Source organism: Pyrgilauda ruficollis, unplaced genomic scaffold (genome assembly GCF_017590135.1).
Source record: "Pyrgilauda ruficollis isolate IOZ18807 unplaced genomic scaffold, ASM1759013v1 scaffold29, whole genome shotgun sequence".
NCBI classification, from domain to species: Eukaryota; Metazoa; Chordata; class Aves; order Passeriformes; family Passeridae; genus Pyrgilauda; species Pyrgilauda ruficollis.
Genome location: NW_024524266.1, coordinates 5618804 through 5639311, shown reverse-complemented (window position 1 = coordinate 5639311; position 20508 = coordinate 5618804). Strand labels below are relative to the sequence as shown.

The 20508-nt window shown below is 38.3% G+C and overlaps 1 protein-coding gene across 5 annotated transcripts in view; it reads right to left on the bottom strand.

Annotated features, from left to right (window-relative positions):
• Positions 1-209: 209 nt before the first annotated feature.
• The window catches only part of TBL1X (transducin beta like 1 X-linked), a 188451-nt gene continuing 168152 nt past the window's right edge, over positions 210-20508 (bottom strand). For all 5 annotated transcript variants that reach the window (XM_041472328.1, XM_041472330.1, XM_041472326.1 and 2 more), the window contains 10 exons: positions 16466-16607; positions 13608-13671; positions 13410-13507; positions 11865-11925; positions 7351-7472; positions 5848-5922; positions 3812-3939; positions 2507-2672; positions 1644-1745; positions 210-580 (listed from right to left, as the gene is read on the bottom strand). In XM_041472328.1, coding sequence (XP_041328262.1) covers positions 554-580; positions 1644-1745; positions 2507-2672; positions 3812-3939; positions 5848-5922; positions 7351-7472; positions 11865-11925; positions 13410-13507; positions 13608-13671; positions 16466-16607 — 985 coding nt within the window. In that variant the 3' untranslated portion in view covers positions 210-553. The remainder of the gene's footprint in view (positions 581-1643; positions 1746-2506; positions 2673-3811; positions 3940-5847; positions 5923-7350; positions 7473-11864; positions 11926-13409; positions 13508-13607; positions 13672-16465; positions 16608-20508) is intronic.

Here is a 20508-nt window from a genome sequence, read left to right as displayed (position 1 = left end):
AGGCTGTAATATTCCAGCTGATAGAAAAACCACTGAACAAAAAAAGTAGTCTAGAAAATAGAAAGTGTTGTGATTACAAAGTTGAGCATATCATCAGTACAAACTGGTCTTTGAACGTCCTTTGGGAGAGCAACTGTAGTGTCCAAATTGGAAGGAAAAAATACAACACCGCATTGAGGAGGATTTTTTTCCCTTTTGGTTTATCACAGTTTGGCACAGCTTTTTTTTTTTTTTTTCCCCCAGCCATCAGAGCAAGTTCTCAGATGCAAACCAAACAGTGCAATGCCTAGCTGGTGGCTTCATGCTTCCAAGGCTGAATGTTCCAGGTGGAAACCATTCCCTCCCCCTCTGAAGTGACTGCGTTTTTACTCCTTGATGAAGGTTACGGACAAAATACAAGTCACCTGTGGCCAGGGAGAGTCGGTTTCACGGTACACTCTAACTTTGTTCAAGTTTGTACAGTTCTGGAGCTGTTAAGAATAGTTTTGAAGAGTGCTTCTCCCCACACATTCACTGCTGGTCCATTTGAAATTTCCTCTAAAACATTTCACTTTTACTTCCGCAGATCTAGAACACAAACCTGCGGAGAGAAGAGCCTGTGTTAAGAACCACTTGTGAAGTTGATGTGGAAATCCCATTCATGCACCCTGCACACAGGTGGACCAGCCAGCTGGATGTTACACTCCCCAGCTTCAAATCAGCACACAAGTAAAGGGACAAACTGACATGGCAGAAAGCCCAAGTGAAACCCACACATTTAACACTTAGCTGGGCTTTATTGGTTTACAAACAAATATTTTGGTGGCACATCTCGTAAGACTTTGGGATCTATTCAGTTCCCAAATATCATGTCCACTTCCACTTCTGAAATATATCCAAAACAGATGCAGGCTTGGCAAGCATGACAGTGGACATGTGCCCATTTGGATCAGCTGTTGGGAGCCAGGCACAGCACTGTCTGAGATGTCACAACTAAGCTCAAACAACTGAATCATGTCATAGGTGTTCTCTTTGTTAAAAACAGTTTAAAAATACTTTCCAAAGTAGTTATGCCTGCCAGCCAGGTGTGTCCTGCACAAGCTGGTCATGCTACAATTGAATTTTTTTAGAAGTAACATTAACAGCAAAAAATAGTAAAGATAATCAGTATCCATGGCAATATTTCTCCTCTACCACATGACAAAATCTTTGGGTATCATGCTGAAAATTTCCTCCTTTAGTTATTCCTGTTCAAAGGAATAGGAATATTCTACTGTGGAATCAAACTCTGAAAGCCCCAGGGTAACTGTTTGTCACAGAGTTGATTGCTGTGATCTGCTCTTCATTAAAGCTGACAGATAATGATAGAAACAACATAACTGTTGTTCTTGTCAAATATGTACTTAGAAGTCATTCTCATCTTCAGCAGTATTCAACTATTCCACAAGCATTCTTCATTACTGATAGGAACACCACCTCCTAGTATTCAAAACCTTTCAAAGCACAAGCATTTTTAATACACTACACAGAGCTACTTATTTGTGTCTTGAGCTGCCTCTGTCTTCGGTTCTGTCCCCAGGAGGCAAATATAACATCCTGTTTTTTGCTGATGCTCCCAGAAAAGAAATCTCCACCAAACCTTTGCACTGTTTGATGATCCTTACCGATCCGTCTGATGCGCTTGCTCCCACTTTGTCTCCTCTAGCATTCCAGCAGACTTCAAAGATGCCCCCGGTGCCTCTGTAGCTATGTACTAGAGTTCCACTCTACAAAGCAAAACAGCATGCAGACATTGGATACAGAAGTTCCCCTTCTTTTTCTCTGTCATGTGGCTCTACGTTAAAAGGGGGAGCTATTCAGATCACCCAGCTATGGCCACCTCCATATTGTGATGGAAACTTGTTAGGAAACAATCAGGAAACTGGTCCTTGCAATGAAGAGCAACAGGCTCCTCCAGAAATAGTAGGACTCAAGACATCTGTTTTTGTCAACTCTGTAACAGTAAAGGCCTGGGGAGTTAGGTTGATGTGTTCTCTAAAGTTTGCTGCTAATTCAGGTTGTGAGATACCAGTATCCAGAATTACATCTGTGGAACTATGATGTCCCACTTTTCTCCAGAACATCACCAGTCCCCTGCCTGTACATCTTTGTATCTATATCTCCTTTTCACAACATCTAAGCAAGGAGCATCAGATTCACAGCTGAACTCAGTTTGTAACTAAATAAAAAGTATTCCTTAATTCTAATCTACACCTTTGCTTCACAAAGCTGATGACCCAAAGCAACGTACCTATTTTCATGCATGCTACTTGTTTCAGCATACAAAGCAGACCGAGCAGAACTGTTCTGGGCAGTCACCTCACTGCACCTGAGTGACTCAGCTGCCATGGATTTGTGCCAGCCAATACAAGCAGGCTTACCCTGGCAGGCAGGTCATGCATGACCTAGGTACACACGTTTCCATTTAAACCTTTGCTATTAAGGTGTCATCTAAACCAGATGTGCTTCACATGAGGCAAAACAGTACCTGAGTATTCCATATATGGACACATTTGTCAAAGGACCCACTGGCTAGATATTTTCCATCAGGACTAAAAGCTACACTGTAGACAGGCTCTTGATGCTTTGTTAACGTATGGATGCAGACTCCTCGGTCAACGTCCCACAGCCGAACCGTGGAATCAAACGAAGCACTGCAAGAAGCATTCAAACACGACAGTGTCATAATCTGGGTGTTAATCAATTTGTACTGTCATACTGTAAATGTTATAAGAGGATACCACAGATTTTTTTTTTCCCCTTGGCTAAGCAAGACATAATGTTTCAAACAGAAAAGCTAAAATGTACCACCTATATGTTTTTTATCTTAAGATAAAAACATATAGGTGGTACTACAGCTATAGAACTGAATTCTTGTATGAGGACCCTTAGGGCCTATGTAGGTGTGCTCTATGTAGCCGTAAGAAGGCCAAGCTCCCAACTTTTGAGATTCTACCTCCTGTTATTCAGGAAGGTCAAATATATTTGTCATTAATAGGATAAATGGGTTCAGAGAGATCTTACTCCTAAAGGATTCACCCTGTTTAAAGAATTAGCATTTTATAATTCTCTAGAACTCTTTTCACTTTGTTTCGGTGATATTTTTGCTACATTCCATTTAAATCCCAAACTGTAGGCTTGGAAAAAGGCAAAGGAAAATATTTGCATTAAAAATAATATTAAAAGACTAACTCCAGGAAAGTGAGGTTCTTCCATGTCCACTCCCAGACTAAGGAGGTTTGACACAGCTTCTGCACACGCCATGAGCTGATCTGACAAACCCACCGTACTACCATCAATTGGCACTCTCCAAGTAAATGTATCTCCTAAGCTCAAAGAAGAATTTTGCACAGATTTTCAAGTGGAACTTCAAAGATTATCCAAGCTTTTCTCTGTCAGCTAAGGCTGCAAACATTTTCTCTAACTGTCCAGTTGAGTTGCATGACTCCAGTTAGAAACCATTCCAGCTGCCTGAATCTTGAGAGCACCTGCCTCAACATTTTTACTCCTAGCAACGCCATGCTGGATATGAAAGTGCAATGCCCAATTTACAACCATTTTATCAAGGCAGCTGGAGAGTTAAATACCACATGACTCAATTTTCTTTCTTTGTTCCCCTTCTTCTTTCAAATATGAACCCCTTCCCTTTGTATCCATCCTCCTGACTTACATACACAGATACTTTTTAGTGGAATTGTCTGCAGGAAGACTGATGGCAAAGTGACAGTATGGTTATATGTCAGAAAGATGATTCTTCTTCTTGGCAGGCAAGAAAAAGAGGTTTATTTTTTACCTTGCTAACATGATGTTGGAGTTTGGGTTGCTGGTGCCTGGTCCTGTAGGGCTCCATTTGATAGTGTAAATCTCTTTGCTGTGAGCCTGAAGGTCATGTACACAGGTATCTTGCTTCATACTCCATATCTAATCAGAGAAATAATGAAGGAGGAAAATGGCAACATTATTAATCTCTTCTCAGCTGAATTATTTCAGTTCTAGGTTATTCTTACCATTTGCTTATTTGAGATCTCGACTCACCTGAAAACACATAAATATAATTTATGAATTCAGCAATTTGGCACATACATTAAAATAACTCCAGTAGGGAGAAGAGTTAGACATTTAATAGTACTTATTCAATAGTTAAGAACTAAAGAATTGCTGTACTTCAAAAAGTCTGTAACTATTTTCACACAGAAGTTTATCTATTTGAAGAAGTTTAGCCAGAATTTTATTTACACATTGCAACAGCAGTCATTTTAAAGAATGAGAAGAAAATTGCAGCAACTGCTTAGAACACAGCAATTTTCTCTTATGCTAGTAAAATTTTCCTTTTTCTCCTTTCCTTTTCCTCCTGAACTCCATTTGCCTCCCTCCTGTTTTTAACAGTACAGAAGATGGAAGACAGTCAGCCATTTCTGTAGTGTTACATGGTCAAATACTTCAGTGTGAGATGAAGAATATGCTCAATAGAGATGACAGGTAATTTAGTACCTCTTTTTGTCAGCTAACTGAGAAAGTAAGATGAAGGAATTCCCAGCAGAGAAAATAACCCAAATTTAGTCAGTCAGTTTCAGAGAGACGCTGAAAATGTAGTAATGATTTAACTCAGCTGTTGTAAGTCTGACCAAGAGAATGATGTGCTCTCATGCTGAATTCCCATCAGTGTACCTGAGACTGCTTTTGGAAATGCTACACAAAGCTCAGCCATGTTCTATGGCTGACAGGCAGCACGTTCCAAGAAGTTATAGGAAAAGCTTGTGAATTCCAAAAATAAGAAAAAAGTTGGAGAGGACTGATTTACAAAGGAAGAATAATTGCCTTAATTTGGAGCATTTGCCATTTCTGTCATTGAAGGTTTTTATAAACAGGTGAGGCCAGGTTTAGCAAACCACCAGCTCTTGTGCCAAATTCAATGGTCAGGAACTTGAACTGGTAACAACAACACTGAACCATGGTGGTTTTTAAAACACAGCATTCAACTGGGCACCAAAAAGATGTGCCACCATTGGGTCAGGATGTTTAAGCAGAGCAAGAACAGTTATGCAATACTGCTTTGTGGCAGCGTGTCAGGAAAACTGCTCCCTTTTGCCCTTGTTTTTTGCAAATTTCCAGCTCTGTCACTAGCCTGCAATAACACATTTGGAATCCAGAATGATGAAAACCTCAGTGGGTATGTGGCAAACACAGAGCAGAAGTCAGTCTACCTATGAACAAGAAATACTCATAATGCTGACATTCTCTTAGCTCCCATCTGCAAATTCTGCTGCTGTCTCAGTTTCATGCTAGAAACTTCCCAAGCTTCAGCTGTGTCAATCAGCAGTGCAAAGAGATCTGAGTCTTAATTAACACAACCATACTGCAAGGAAACTATTACTGGTACAATTCTAGCCACAAAACCAAATCCTTCGTGGGATATTTGCTTTCTTCAAGGAACCAGCATAAATCAACAGTCCAGCAGGAGGGCTTTGCTATAACATCATACAGCTACTCCTACATAGACAGCCTTCATTTGATGTGGCTGGAAAAGAAAAATGAGAAAGGGTTTTGGGCTGCTCAAACTCTATATTATCTATACTTAAACTATGACTTCTTTTGTGACAATAGCAGATCAGTCATGTAACACTTATTTGGATAGGATGCCTTAATTTCCCCAGTGTTAGCTTCTCTTTCTTCAATTTTTCATATTTGCTTCAAGAAATATGGGACAAAATGGAACTCTGTTCATGCAGAGTTTGAAGTGATACACTACCATCATTCTGAAGGAGACTGAAAAAGAGACATAGTTTTTTGTCCTCACTTCTTGAGAAACAGGAATGGAAATTGTTTTACCTTTAATGTCATGTCATCGGAACAAGATGCCAGCAGCATGCCAGATGGGTCCCATTTGATTGCATTCACCTCGTTCTGAAATCAAGAATGATATTATTAAGCAAATATTCCAGTTACTGCATCGTGCTGGGCACTCAGCAGAGGGCACTCAAGGTTTATGCATGGAACAAGTTCACCCACAAATTACAGTGCTGGTGCTTTTAAGGGTGAACGAAAGCACTGCTGCCTCCCCAACATGCTATTTAAGTGGCATTTTGGAGTGGAACCATCCTGTGCTCGTAAACAATACACACAAACAATCTTAAGATGTGTGTTCTGGCTCAAAGTTGCTCTTATCCTTTTGTCATTTCCTAGGATTTAAATAAACCCAGACAGATTGATGATACAGCATTACCTTTTTAAAACTGAGGCACTTCTTTCATTAATGGTCTGTAGACCAAATTTTCAACAGAAAATAATGATACTGGTAGGGTGTTTTGTTTTGTGTTTTGTGGACTTGATAATTCTTCATATTGTAGCTCTACAACAATGCTGGTCTCTCTAAAGAGAGGTTTATGTGTAAATGAATTCCATGCTGGAATGTGAAACAGTTTAGGATGCTTTTTCTATCAGTCTTTCTAGCACTTTGTAATTAATTAAGCCGAGTGTATCCCCTTGGTAATGAATAAGTTTACCCTGCTCTTCCACAGCTATAGGTAAAGAGAAGAAAAGTGTTTTATAAAAAGGGAAAGACTGTTTCCTTAAAAATATAAATTGGCCCAGGGTCTCAGTGAAAACAATCCTGGAATATATTTAAATTTTTCTTTATACATTTTACAAGTTTCAGTAATAATTAAAAACAAGTATAGATATATTTGAAGTGAAAGTTTGGATCATGTACAAAACAGTGCAGTTCATATAATCATAAAAAGCACCAGTCTATTTTAGGAATGTACAACCTGTCACAAAATATCAGTTTAACCACAGACTAAGATAAAGGTCTTCAAATGCATAGTTCTGGAAGCTAACATCTGAATTATGGGTCAGTAAATGATCACAGTTTTTCTCACAAATGAAACCTAGAAAAAGTAACCTTTGACAGTCATTAAATTCCACCAAGAAAAGAGTGGGGAAATACATCTTTAATATCTCTTATTAGATTAAATTGATTCCAAAACTGAACAATGGCTGGAAGTAAACTGTTCTCTCCTTATTCATTTAGTAAAGGAAATTAAGCCAGTGGAAAACAGAATCTTAGTTATGAATGTGCCTTTACTCTGCAGCTCATGCTACCCAGAAACACTCTCACTGCTTAAGCCAGAGGTGTTGTCTCCTGCGCTGATACAGAACATTTTATCCCTTCTCACAGGCAGTGAATCCCTCACTCCCAAGGAATATACTTTTAGGGAAACAATGGAGTGTAACACCTTTGCTGCTAGAACATACTCTGCAAACCCATCATCTGCTATTAGATAACATGTTGCTGTGACTTCACCACTAACATTTTGGACTTCTTAAACTTACTGTGTGTCCTTGAAAGGTTTTAACGGGACGATCACAGCCAAGTCTGCATACATGGATACACATGTCAGTACTGCAGGAGGCAAAAGTAGTGTTGTTCTGCCAGTCCACATCCAGAGCAGGAGCTGGAATACAAAAAACAGAAGGAATATCAGGGATCATGACAAAGAAACAGCTATCCCAAATAATTTTCCTCCCATCACCTATCTGGATGAAACAGACTGCAGACTAGTTCTTGGTCTGTCACCTGCTGCCAGTTACAGGGTTGATAGGGACTGTCTGAAGGGCACAAAGTATTTTTGCTATTCCAGTGGATAATCTGGATGCTTTGCACGGCATCTACTTATAAGAATCTTTTGGGTCAAGTTACATAAGAGGGGGCAAAAAACAACCTCCACCCTCTCTGCTCCCAGCTATGCATATCATGGGTTATGTCTAGCATTCATCCCTCTGTAACCCAGTTCAGTGAAGAAACTGAAAGAAAACTAACCCAGAAAAAATGTGGGTAATTCCATCTGGGTTAGACAAGCATGTTCTTGTGAATGCCAGACAACACATGGGAAGGTGGAGGAGCAGGTGGCTGTGTCCCTTTGCACTAAAGCTTTATGCACCCTTTGATACAAACCTATCACTCTGTGCAGGCACATGGATTAATAAGACTAAAATTCAGTTTAATTTGCTTGGGGACTGGTTTTAGATAGGTACATTGATCAGTCTCATCTGAAATGAGAGGAAGAGTCTCTGTAGAGAGTTTGGCATTAACTAGCACTGAACTAACAAAACTGTGCACAGAGAGCATGTGAGCATGTAAATAGTGCCTGTGTGCAGCACACACACACACACTTTGCAAAAAGAATGGGAAAAAAATCCCCAAACAACTCTTCCAGCATGTCACTGCAGAGTGCAAGCAGGAGCAGGAGGAAGCTCCTGACAAACAGCTTGCTTGTGTTTTCTATAATTGCTGCTCAGGCTTTTTCCCTCAGGATAGACTTTAGCTGCCCTCCAGAGGATGACATAAGACTTGCTAAAATATAGAAATCTTCATTCTCAGCATACTCTTGTGAGAAGCAAGTGTGCTAGAATGAGACCAGCATACAGGAAACCAAGGTGAATCTCTTCCTGGCAAAGATATAATGCAAATTTATCATTAAAATGAAACCAAGAAATTCCTTACTCAAAAGTGTTTAGAAAGATACTTTGGTAATACAGAGGTGAAAAGACATCTGTTCTGACAAGCCTATTACATTTAAATATATTTTTCCTATTATAATTTTTATGAACTGCAAAACAAAATAGATCCATATCACCATCTGAACCATCAGGAAGCTGCCTAAATGAGAATGAAGGGCTGACACTCTTTCATGGATAAGGTTTTTTTTCAGTATTAATGCAAAAGCTTAATAATTCTGTATGACACGTAAGGAACTATGACCTTGCAGAAATATAAAGTAAATTCGTATGAGGCAGGCAGACTACTTTTGAGTTTTCCAACAAACATGAATGAGGATCAGGAAACAATAAAAGAGCTTTCTTTAAATGCCTGTTTGTCTTTCTTTTCATGCTACAAGGTTTGTATTACTATTTCAAAACAAACAAAAACTTATCATCATTAATAACAATATGCCTTCAGGGCCTATATCTAGTCTGATATGTACAAGTCAAAAACTAATTTTCAGAGAGCTATTGGCACCTAAAGCTATGGATTTACAATGCAGCATAATTAGAATCATAAAATGCTGATAGTTAATACTGATTTATTTATTGGTGTACTCAGTCGTATGTTTACTGAATATGTAACTGCATAAAAACGTTTGAAAAAAATCAAACAAACATGGTTCCTGAAAGGAAATAATCAAACTGCCAAAGTATTTCCAAAATGACAGGATACCAGCCAATTGCATAACAACAATTAGAATATCATAATATATCATAATAAAAGCAGCAACAAATCCTCAAAAATGCAGCTAAAATAAAAACCAAAAATGAAAGTGTTACAATAATTATCTGGTAATTTAGGCTTTTTCAGAACAAATTTAAGTGTGATTCAGAGCGCTTAGATCACAGAACCATAGAATAGGTTAGGTTGCAAGGGACCCTAAAGAACACCTAGTTCCAGCCCCCCTGCTGTGGACAGGGACACTTTTTACTAGACCAGATCACTCAGAGCTCCATCCAACCTGGGCTTCTCTGGGCAGCCTGATCCAGTGCCCCACCACCCTCACAGTGCAGAATTTCTTCCTGATAGCTAATCTAAACCTTCTGTCTTTCAGTTTGAATCCATTCACCCTTGTCCTGTCACTACACAACTAGATGGTTAAAACTGGGCCACACAAGTACCTCTTTTGGTGTCAATTTAACAACTTGTTCCTGCAAGCATAGACAGACATCAGTCTGTATCTATCAGTAAATGTCAAAATTGGATTATTTAGCTCCTTTTTAAAGAAATAAGTTTTATGAATATGTATTTTGATCAAATGCCCTATGATGATTCATAGTTTTGCAAAAAATAATGAAGCCCTAGAAGCTACTTATCTGCATAGTTGCATATTTTGAACAAAAAACCTTAAAAATTACATGGGAACACCAATGACATGAAGGCCTTCAACACCCAGACAAAGGACTTTTCCTTACGTATTTTACGATAACAGTTTTGTCCGTGCGGTGTAAACTAAACCAGTTGTTATAAAGAAGCAGACAGTAAAAAAACCTTATGTTTTTTCCAGGCGAGCTACCTCCAGACTTCAAAGAAGTATGTGTTAAAGGATCTGTATCCTGCCTAGACTAGACTTTTAATTGCTAAAATGCCACCTTTAATCCTAGTGTCGACGAGGTTTTCAGATTCCAGATATGGAAAGGAATTTGCTGTTACTTTGTCCTGGTGACGCAAAGAGGACAAGGTGAGGTCTTTGTGGGTTTAGACTTGTGAGAACAAAGTGAGTACAGAGTCTGGCTGATTTTAAGAAGGTTTTGTAGGATATATGCTTTCTCCAATCAAAAATTTCCTCAACAGCATTTCCTTAATAACTGCTTTACTTCCCTATGAAAACATATATAAAAGAGTGAAAAAAAAATTAAAAATATTAGCTTCTCCACATATACACTTCAGTTGTGTCTCATGTTCCAAAGATAAACAGCATGTGCAGTAAGAATTTTAAAAAAAATCTTTTCATGCACATGGACATATTGTATTGGTAGATATAGCTGAGTTTTCAACTTGCTAAGAAGGGGAAGAGGTGATTTCTCCTTGATGCACATCACTGCTAAGACAGCTTATGTGTCAGTGAACATGATTTTCAAGGGCCAACCAAGTTCTGAATCCACAACTATTTACGTTACTAGTTAGGGATCAGAGGATTAAGAGTCTCATTAACTAAATCACTTTATGCGCACAGTTTGCTGTTATGGAACAGTTATGGTAGATAAATAAATGCCACAGTGAGAAAATCTGTCAGCAGACACCAACTCTTCTAAACCAACAGCTGCACTAATAAATGAGGAGACGAGTGACAAAAATGCAGAGTATGGATTTGCTGTGCCCATGGACATACTTTTTGTCTACTGCTGAATAACCATTTAGATTGCTACTGCATATTATTCACATCAGTGTATGTGTGAGAATAAGAACAGTTTGAGTTGAAAAGCATGTGAAAAATAATGTTTTAAAATTAGTACTGAAATATGTTTTTAAACACCATTGTGAAAGCTTGTTGTATTTAAAAATGGATTAGTTAGAGTGAACTAGGAAGATGAAAACCTCTAGCATCAGAATCCAGAATGCTTTCATGATTTTAAACTCAGTTTTACTATACCCCTTAAAATTCTTCACTATGAAAATGTAGCCACTTCAGATCATGAATTCAGCCATCATCTTACAAGACTGGTTCTCAGGTGAATTTCAGATTATGTCAATGACTGTCTGTTATTCAAGATTGTTTAGTATCTGTGACATCTCCTGTCTTCTTAAAACAGTTCTACAAGTAACCATCCTAATAGCATTTTGGTGCAGCAAGGTTTTGAAACTCAAGACTGGCAACTCATTTCCAACAATAAAAGAAAGCAAATATTAAAGAAATTGAAGTTAAAATTAAAAGCTAAGAAATTCTGAGGACCTTTGTGAGTGCAGTGGTGAATGCAAGGTGCATGAGAAATCTGCCTGCTTCTGCCTCAAATCAGCTTCATTGAAACAGGAGCAGAGAGAACTGAAAAGATCCCAGACCCTCCACTGAAAGTTCTCTTCAGGAATCACCACCTGGTACTATTCAAGCACATAGACAACAACAGGACTGCTCAGTTAGGTAGACACGGCTGGTGTACAAACTCTCTCCTAAAATCAGCTTTCAAAGCTGATTCTCACAGAACTGGGTGTTTCTGAAATGAGAATAAACCCACAAGCCATGATATTCAGGATGGTTAAAGCACAAAAAAACTTGATTGAAACTTTTCTCTGGCAGATAAAGTACACTGACAGAATTAAAAACTGCATTTCATTTTCCTAACAAGAGTTATGCAAAAAGTACCTGAATGGAAAGGAAATTGCTGTTTAGCTTCTCCTGTGTGAGCATCCCAAATTATTGTTGTCTGCATCCAAAGAAAGGGTGGAAAAAAAAGATTAGTGACTGTTCAGCTCAGAGAAAAAACCCAAAATAGCACCCTCACTAAGTAGCAATTCTAAATGATGAACTGATAAAATTATTGACTACAGAGACCCTTGTGTGCTAAACAGTGTGAAAACCAGAAATTACTTCTAGGTATCACAGAATATTAATCTAAATGTAGATAAGGAAGTATCATGCCTATAGAAGAAGCAATATAACTATGAAGAATGGGCATACTCTCTCTGAATAACACTAGAGGACAACACCATACATTTTTAATAAGCATATTGAAAAAACATTTCAGTTATGATCTTTAAAGAACACTTTCCCTTTTCAAAAGATGCAAGTTGAATTCTACTTCAAAACTATACTGAACCCCATTTGTAACAAACCAGTAAGTGAAATGTTTTTCTATCAGCAGAGTACACAACACTTCTTGCCTCTGAGGTGGGACAGACTCTGGTGTAATTGGCTTACTACAGGTTTAATCCATCCTCACAGCACACGTGAGTGTGTCCCCTGGACAGCTCAATACCACCTGAGGGAATTGTCAATTTACTGGGAGTATATACTTCCAGAAAATAAATTAAGGATGCATCATCTTGCTGATAATGGATCATCTAAAGAAATGCTGCTTTTATTGAGAATGTAAGTTCACTGGAGTAATGGAATTACAATTGGGAGATCAGTGTAGCTGAATATAAGCCAGTATTAAAGCTTCCATTTTCACAAGGATATAAAAATACAGGGATTCACTGAGCTTACAAACGTACAAATCTCAGCTGGACTCCCCTCAGCTGGAGAGAAGCACTGTCAGTGCATCTCACTGGAACACAGACCATGCAGCCTATCCCTTGGAAGTGTCAGTTTTCTCTCTGAATTTTATAAAGGAAGCCAAGGATGACACATGCATCTAATTATCAGACACTGAAAGTCAGGCAAGATGAATGCTGTGTACTTTCCAGTTTCAGTTTTAATGGATCATCAGTCAGCTGTTCATTTCAATCTCTAATGTGCACTTAGCTGTAACTACTATGTTTTGCTTGATTTTCAGTTTAGAACCATATTTTTTTTGCATATTTCCAGAGGAAGCCATATATATTTTAGTCAAATAAAAGTGTTTTAACAGTTAGATGAGCTAAAAGGTGTTGTATCTTTAAGACCACTTTCTTCCCACAAATAGCTGATAAAACTACAAATATAAGTACTGGAAGCTATTCCTTCCTTAACAGAGACACACTCAAGATGTAATTTTACACAATTTTTTTTAAAGTTAAGTATTTTCCATGAAAACAGTATACATTTATGCAGCCTCAAAAATATAATCAACATGCACTAAAATAAATTTAAAAAATTCAAACTCTCCAGGGTGCCTGGAGAAGAAGAAAATAATCTTAAGGAATTTAGCAGCACAAGCTCACTCATCAGCATACTTATATGTTAGAATAATGTATTTTTAAAACTCACTTTATCAACACCAGCACTTAAAATATAATTCCCCTTTTTGTTCCATTTCAGGGCAAATATTGGACCTTTATGTTGACCTAAGGTGCTTGCAAGGTTACCTGGAATAAAGAACAGATTATTATTACAATTTCTTTACAAATTGGTCAAATTACAGCTCACTGCTGTTTGATGCTTAAGAACAAGAAATGTTTGACTTACCATCTTCTGTCCATATTCTTGCAAAACCATCATATGAGCCTGTAGCCAATAGTGTTCCATCACTCTGTTGGAATATATAAAAATGGCAAAGGTGGATATGAGATAAAATCTGTTTCAACCAACCTTTTTCTTTCTTTTTAAAGGTTTGCTAATTGTGATTTATGATTCTGAGTCCACTCATTGAGACAGATTATGCTATGATTTGAACTACAGGTTATTACTTCAGACAGCACAGAGGAAATAAAATCCTCTAACACACAGTGAAATACTGGGCTATACCATCAGATATGAGCTGTTCAATAAAAAATATTAGAAAAATAAAACAAGATAGAACAAATTCTATGGGCTTCTTCCACTTAACAAACAGATACTACTTCTTAGACATAAAGGACCTACAAAACATCAACAGATGGTCTAAACCCAGCCTAAATCCCAGTTTACTGAAACTCAGGCATCTCTACTTGAAAGAAGGCCCTAAGCCACATACACTCAGGTAAACAACTGAAATCTTATCTACCACCAAGGAATTGCTTTCCACTTGTCTGAACACAGACTCCCACATGTGCTCATGGGCACAATATCTTGACGAAAAAATGGATTGATGGGTCCCAATTAGAAGGAAAAAAGCCCATGAATCTAATCAGCAGGTCACATGTATTCTGGAAGGAATCCTTCACAGAAGGATATGTCCTGTGCAGCCAGTGAAGCTGGTGTGATTGGGCCAGAATAATTAAAATAGAACTTAACTCTGCCATCTGGTGACACTATTGAAGCAATTTATTTAGTTTTTCAACATTTAAGAACCTGGATTAAGAGTGAGATTCATCCCATTTACCTCCTGACATGCAGAAGTTAGGAGTTGGTTCAGGAGTGCCATCTCTTCTCCCTCCGTTACTGACAGCATCATGTAACTACAACTCTGAAGCGTAACTCACAAACTCATTTGCTTTAGATTATGCCCAATCCAATATGAAGGCATGTGTCTCTGTTTCTGCTGACTTAAGGTGAGTCTACAGGATTAGCTTAGATGGTTAAACCTACAGGAGATGAATCCTACCCATGGTATCAAAGGTCATGACCTGAACATGACCTCCAGAAATAACCTTTCCTATAACCTTTATGTCACGTAAGTCACATAAACCAGAGAAGAACTAATTCAATACAACCAATGTGAAGATTTCACAGGGCAATATGATTAATATTGCGGTTCTAAATAAACAATAGAGGCAGATATAGCATTTCTATCTTCATGAATAGAAAATTAGAAAAAAGCATGAAGTAATCCTTTGAAACATATGCCCACTCCAATCCTCCAAAAACACTGACTCAGAGCACTTGTAAATTTAACTCATATATATAATAATGTAGGGGAGAAAAAATCATAACCTAAGCGAAGCTCACTGTGATGTACACTGCTCTGGACCAGAGATGAGAAGAAACATGATAAAGGGCAAAAACAGAAAAAGAAAAGCTCAGGAACTTAGATATACAGTTAATCCAAATATATTTTGCTGGTAATTCACATTTCTTTGGGAAACTCAAAGTAAGGAGGAAACACTTGAAGTATTTGAGTTAGGAACATTTCCCTACCTTAAGTACTAGTACAATGCAAGTGAAGTACCAATGAAGTCTGGAAGTTAAGGAACTACTACTACAGGAAATACCAGAGGATGCCCTATGTTTTGGACAATTTTTCTCCTAACTGTTCTTCACTCATTGCATGTTTTCCTCTTTCAATTTCTCTTTTCTTACTTGTAGATGCATTTTTTTCACAACTGTTTTTCTTCACTCTAATATCCAAGGAAACAAGTGATGAACATAAGCTTGAGTTTTATTTGCTTCCTTGACCTACCTCTATTTTCTGTACTATTCACCACCTTCTTCCATTGTGTAAATAGAAAATACACAGGGGAAAGGTGACTTGTGCAGTGGCCTTATCTTTCACTTTGTGAAGCACCTAGCTCACCTGAAGGACAATACTGCAGTAAAGATTAATCGAAACTTGATCTCCGGCCAGCAACTGAGATTGTACATAACTGCTGAAAATCCTTTCTGGTACTTAATTAATCTGTTTTCCTATGAAAACAAGACTAATGTGATCACTCCGTCTGTACTAATATCAGCCAAACAGGCAGAATGAAAATTAGCTTGAAGTAATTAAGATTTCTCCAGGGTCTTGTAAGTTTTTTTGGCAATAATTAGAGCTGTTCAAAGGCACTGCCCAGAGACTGGGGATTCTCAACAATACCTGTCCTCTGCTCACTTCAGTATTCTTTGTGCAGGAGCACATTATCTAAGACAGGAGGTTTTGCAGGATGAAAGTAAAAAAGGGATCAGGCAAGACAGTTTCATCCAGAAGGTAAGGACAGAATAACCACACATGCTCCTATCAAGACAAAGAAAATAATGTGAACATATTTTGCTGTGCACAGCATAAGTCAAATGAGAGGATCTGGAGAGTCCAACCTCAGAAAAAGCTTCACTGGTGCTTTTATGTCCTTACATGCCAAAACAAAGTAACTATGAGATGCAAATACATTATTAATGAGGCTTCAGTATTACACAGATTGTTTGTTTAATCTTTCTTCTTAAAGCTAGCTGAGTTTATTTTTACTCATGCTCCTAAAATAGAGATATAAATATATCATTGTTAAGCTCAAAGATGGCAACAGTCCTGGAAAATTACAGCATGTAGAAGAAAGTTCAGCCTATTATGAGTATTTGAAACAAGAGGTCAGTAGGTTAGGACAGAGCTTCTGGTCACCTCAGATATGAAAGATATGGAGCAGCAACTGTAATTGCCTTGGAATTAAATTTAGACAGTTATAAACCATGCACAGTCTTAGAAGTTAGCTTACATTCCAGTCCAATGAAGTCACATCCTTATTGCTGGGGACATCATGTCCTCCTTCTCTTATGCAGTGTCTCAAAACGAGTTGAGTGGAACCGCTGTTGCTGTTTTCGTTGAGATTCCATATCCTGGCCGTTGAGTCTCCGGATCTATAAAGCAATTATGCAAATAAGTTGAAAACTCCTCATGCTGGCCTAGCAAACAGTGTAAAAGCCTGTATGTCTGTTTTCATTGAGACAAAATTACAGCCTTGCAGGAGACTGGAGGAACAAGAGCCACTGGCCTGTACTGTAACAGAGCATCTGACTACACGGGGCTGCTGGGAAACTTCTGGCTCTGTGCAAAACACAGGTGTAAGGCTTTGGTGCTGGAATTAGCAGAAGCTCACCTAGGAGAGGCCCTATTCTATGTTCCAATTTTTGCAAGTAGAAGTTGTTTTGTATCTCCTGAGAATTTTGATGTTTCTCCTGTGCACTGCCCAGAGTAGATCCAACCACCTTTCCCTAAACCTGCTGAATGGATCAGGGCATTACAAGCCATTAAGAAGTAATTTTTTCTTTCCAACTCTTTCTGTACTCTGTGTACTTTTCTAAAAATGCTAACACATCTTTAAATTATACCTGTCATAATAATTTTGTTTATTCAGGGAAGTTTTGTCTAAAACTTTCACACAAACTCGCTGTCTACATCTTGCACTACATACCTAAAGCTGGTATCATCACCATAGCTGAGTTAGTCTGGGGCAACTTACAGTACCTGTCTGTAGCTTGGTGCTTACATCATGCTGTCTGAAAAAAGTGGCAAAATAAGTACTGCCATAATAGAACAAGCCAGAGAAAGCATCAGGATTTTGATTTATTTTATTGATCAATTATTTTCTACAGAGGTGATTTTAATGCAGGCTGAAACCCTGATTTTGCTTAGAAAAGGTTTGGAGGAGGAAGAGTGTATCATTATCTACTTGTAAATAATATATTTATTTTGACTTTGCATAAACCTTTATTCTACAGAAAAAATATCTCTGAGGTTCAGAGATCAATTTGCCATGGAGTGGAAGATATTACACTTTAAAAGTTTACTGGGATTTCTTTTCACACTCCCTCTCCTTAATTTTTTAAAACAACAACCAAAACCAAATTTCCTGGATTGCTTGTTCTGTCCAGAAAGCAATTTTCATTTACATGCAGTAAGTACAAACTTGGAGCAGAGTTAGCATCTCTCTCATACCTGCAAGAGTTCATACAGTGTGGATGAAATTTCATTGTTGATACATCTGATGTGTTAGCTTTTGCTTTTTAAAAAAAGTAATGACAAAGAACTTCTTTTCTGACACACTATCAAGGAGAAAAAGTCTTTCTTCAAAGATCCATTTTTTAAGAAATGGATCTTCCTGAGACCCATTTTTGCTTTGATAAGCCATGTTTTACTGAAAAAGAAATCCACCACAAGAGAATACTGAATTTTCTTTTGGTCCACTAGTAAAGCATTTAAATTACTGATAGTAAGAATACCAGACAAATTTTCAGCACTTGACATATCTTCAAATACAAATATTGACCAAGCGATTATCAAACTCCATTGATCTCTGTGTATTATTTTACTAATAATTTAGCCTAATTTTACACAAACATTTCATCTGTAAAAGCAAACACCTCTCTGCCTGTATCAGTAGCTCTGAGCTCTCCTAGCTTATGGCATGTCTGGGGAATGTGCCCCATCTCCTGTGAACCTTTTGTGCCAAGCTGAGGTGTCATGGCTGGCCAGGGTTTTGAACCCAGCTACTCCTGTAAAGCCACTCTTTAATTTTCAAGACATATCTTTCACATTAGTGATTAAGAAATAATTCAGATCAGGGTAATTTTTGCCACCACACAGCTGTGACTGTAAGATACACCCGTACTTCTTCAGAGGTCTGGAAAACTGACATTTTTGCATATGTTAGCTAGAAAATTAACCAAGTTAATAATGAGGCTGAGAAGTTAAGGAACATTTTTAACAGTGGTAATTAACAATGATGGGAACATAAGTCTTTAAAGGACTACTTTATTGATTAACATGCTAAGTAGGAAATTTCTTCAGAGCTGGCTTCTCTCCTATATAAGACTGCAGGACTGTCCTGCCTTCATTGTAATAATTCAGTTTGTTATTGGACCCTGTGAATAAAGTACTCAGTCACTTGGCCATCAAATACAATATCCTATTTGCTAGTTCTAAAAGGGTTACGTTTTGTTTTTCAACAGTTTTATTTAGTCAGTTTTCTGGCAAGGCCTAGGCAATCTCATTTTCCAGTATTTTAATTTTGTTTTTCCCTTTTCTTCTCCCAAAGCTACATAAGCTATTATGTGTCCCTGCAGAGAGGCTTTGTAAGCCTACCAGTGTGCATCAAGGGTATTTGTATGTCTTCCCTTTTGTTGCTGGGGGGAAAAAAAGAGTCCAGAGAATGCTCTGGAAAGCATTCCGATTTCCGTTGAATGATTCAGTGAACCCTGCCTTATTAGAGGAGCACAGTTCAAGCACAATTCAGAAAGATATTTAATCTCCTTTGCCCACAGAAGCATTTCAATCTCCATGATAAAGCAGCTCATTCCAACATGCAAGTCATGAACACTTGAGTAATAGGTATACTCCTCTGCACTGTGGAAAGAGTACTGCCAAATTTTAGGAAGGCTAATTCTGAAAGGATTTTTTTTCATGCTCTCCTGCCCCAGTATGTTCATGAATCAAGGTGGACAAATGTTTGTGGAATTTAATTTGTGACATATAAAATCACCATTCTGTAACTGGGAGCACAGAGGTTATAAGTGCTGCAGTTGGGTAAAGAATTTTGCAAGATGGTTGTTGAACCTTGGTATTTCTAATCTTCAGCTACAAGACTTAAAATCACTGTTATTTTGAGATGCAATATTGCTAATGTGTATTTACTGCTTCTGGCTCCAACAGGCTAGAGTTTTTGTTATTTTATTTTAAAAGATATTATCAAAAGAATTATGGGAAGGAAATGCCTCTTTTTTTTTTGACACCTAACGTTTCCTTAATGAAGCAGGTCTCTTACTAAGTGCTTACTCTTCCTAGGCAGTTAGTAGAAGGAAGTGCCTCACAGGTGTCCTGATTAAGATCTCTGCCCCACTGATTCTACATTATTCCCTGCTACAGGTTATTCAAGTCGACCTCCCCTAATAGCTGACCACTTTGCATTCATGGATTTGATGCACTGAGGAAACCAGTCCAAACGGTGCCCTGCTAACAAATAAGGACTTAGAGTTAGCAGAATTAATATCTGGCCCTGACATTGAGGGCTGGTGTCTGAAATTAACACCCTCAACCTGGTAAATCAAAAGGATTATTCTGAAAGGTAATTTATGGTGCATCCTAAACCACTGACATGAGGAGTACAGTAACCTGAAGTACTATATATATAAAACCCAGAAACAATGACAGCAGATGGCCTAGAAACATCTCTTGCTTCCAAGAAACACAGCCACACTGAAAGATCTCGGACAGCAGCTTTTATGGATAATTACTTTGCTGACTAGGGAGAGCAAAAGGTGCACAGAGTGGTTTGGAAGAGACAAGGCACAGCCTCTCTGTGTGAGAGAGGCTGGCACAGACTAGCTTGCAAGAAAAGAAACCTGCTGTTGGTTTTAGGACCGAGGCCAGGTCCCTCTGCTTCATGGCTGTGTGAATTACTTGAAGGGCATGGCTGGATGTCACACTCTTGGAAGCAGCAGTGGAACACAATGACAAAAAGACCCTAAGTTCAACTGGAAAAGGTTTTGCAGCCTTGACATTCACAGTCCATCCACTTCCACACTGGGAAATTCAAGCATGTTCAGAACACTGTATCACCAGACCACGATGACCTGTGCAAGCAAACTGACAGGATATTCCCTGGCCAGATTTTGGATTGTTTTAATTAGCACTCTTGCTTGGGTCTCTGATGTTCTCTCTGAATGACTCCTGGGCATGGCTTGGTAGCAACAATGTCCAGAGATGATTCCCAATGTGCAGTTTATTTGGCAGCCAGGGCAGTTTGCTAGCACAGACAGCAGC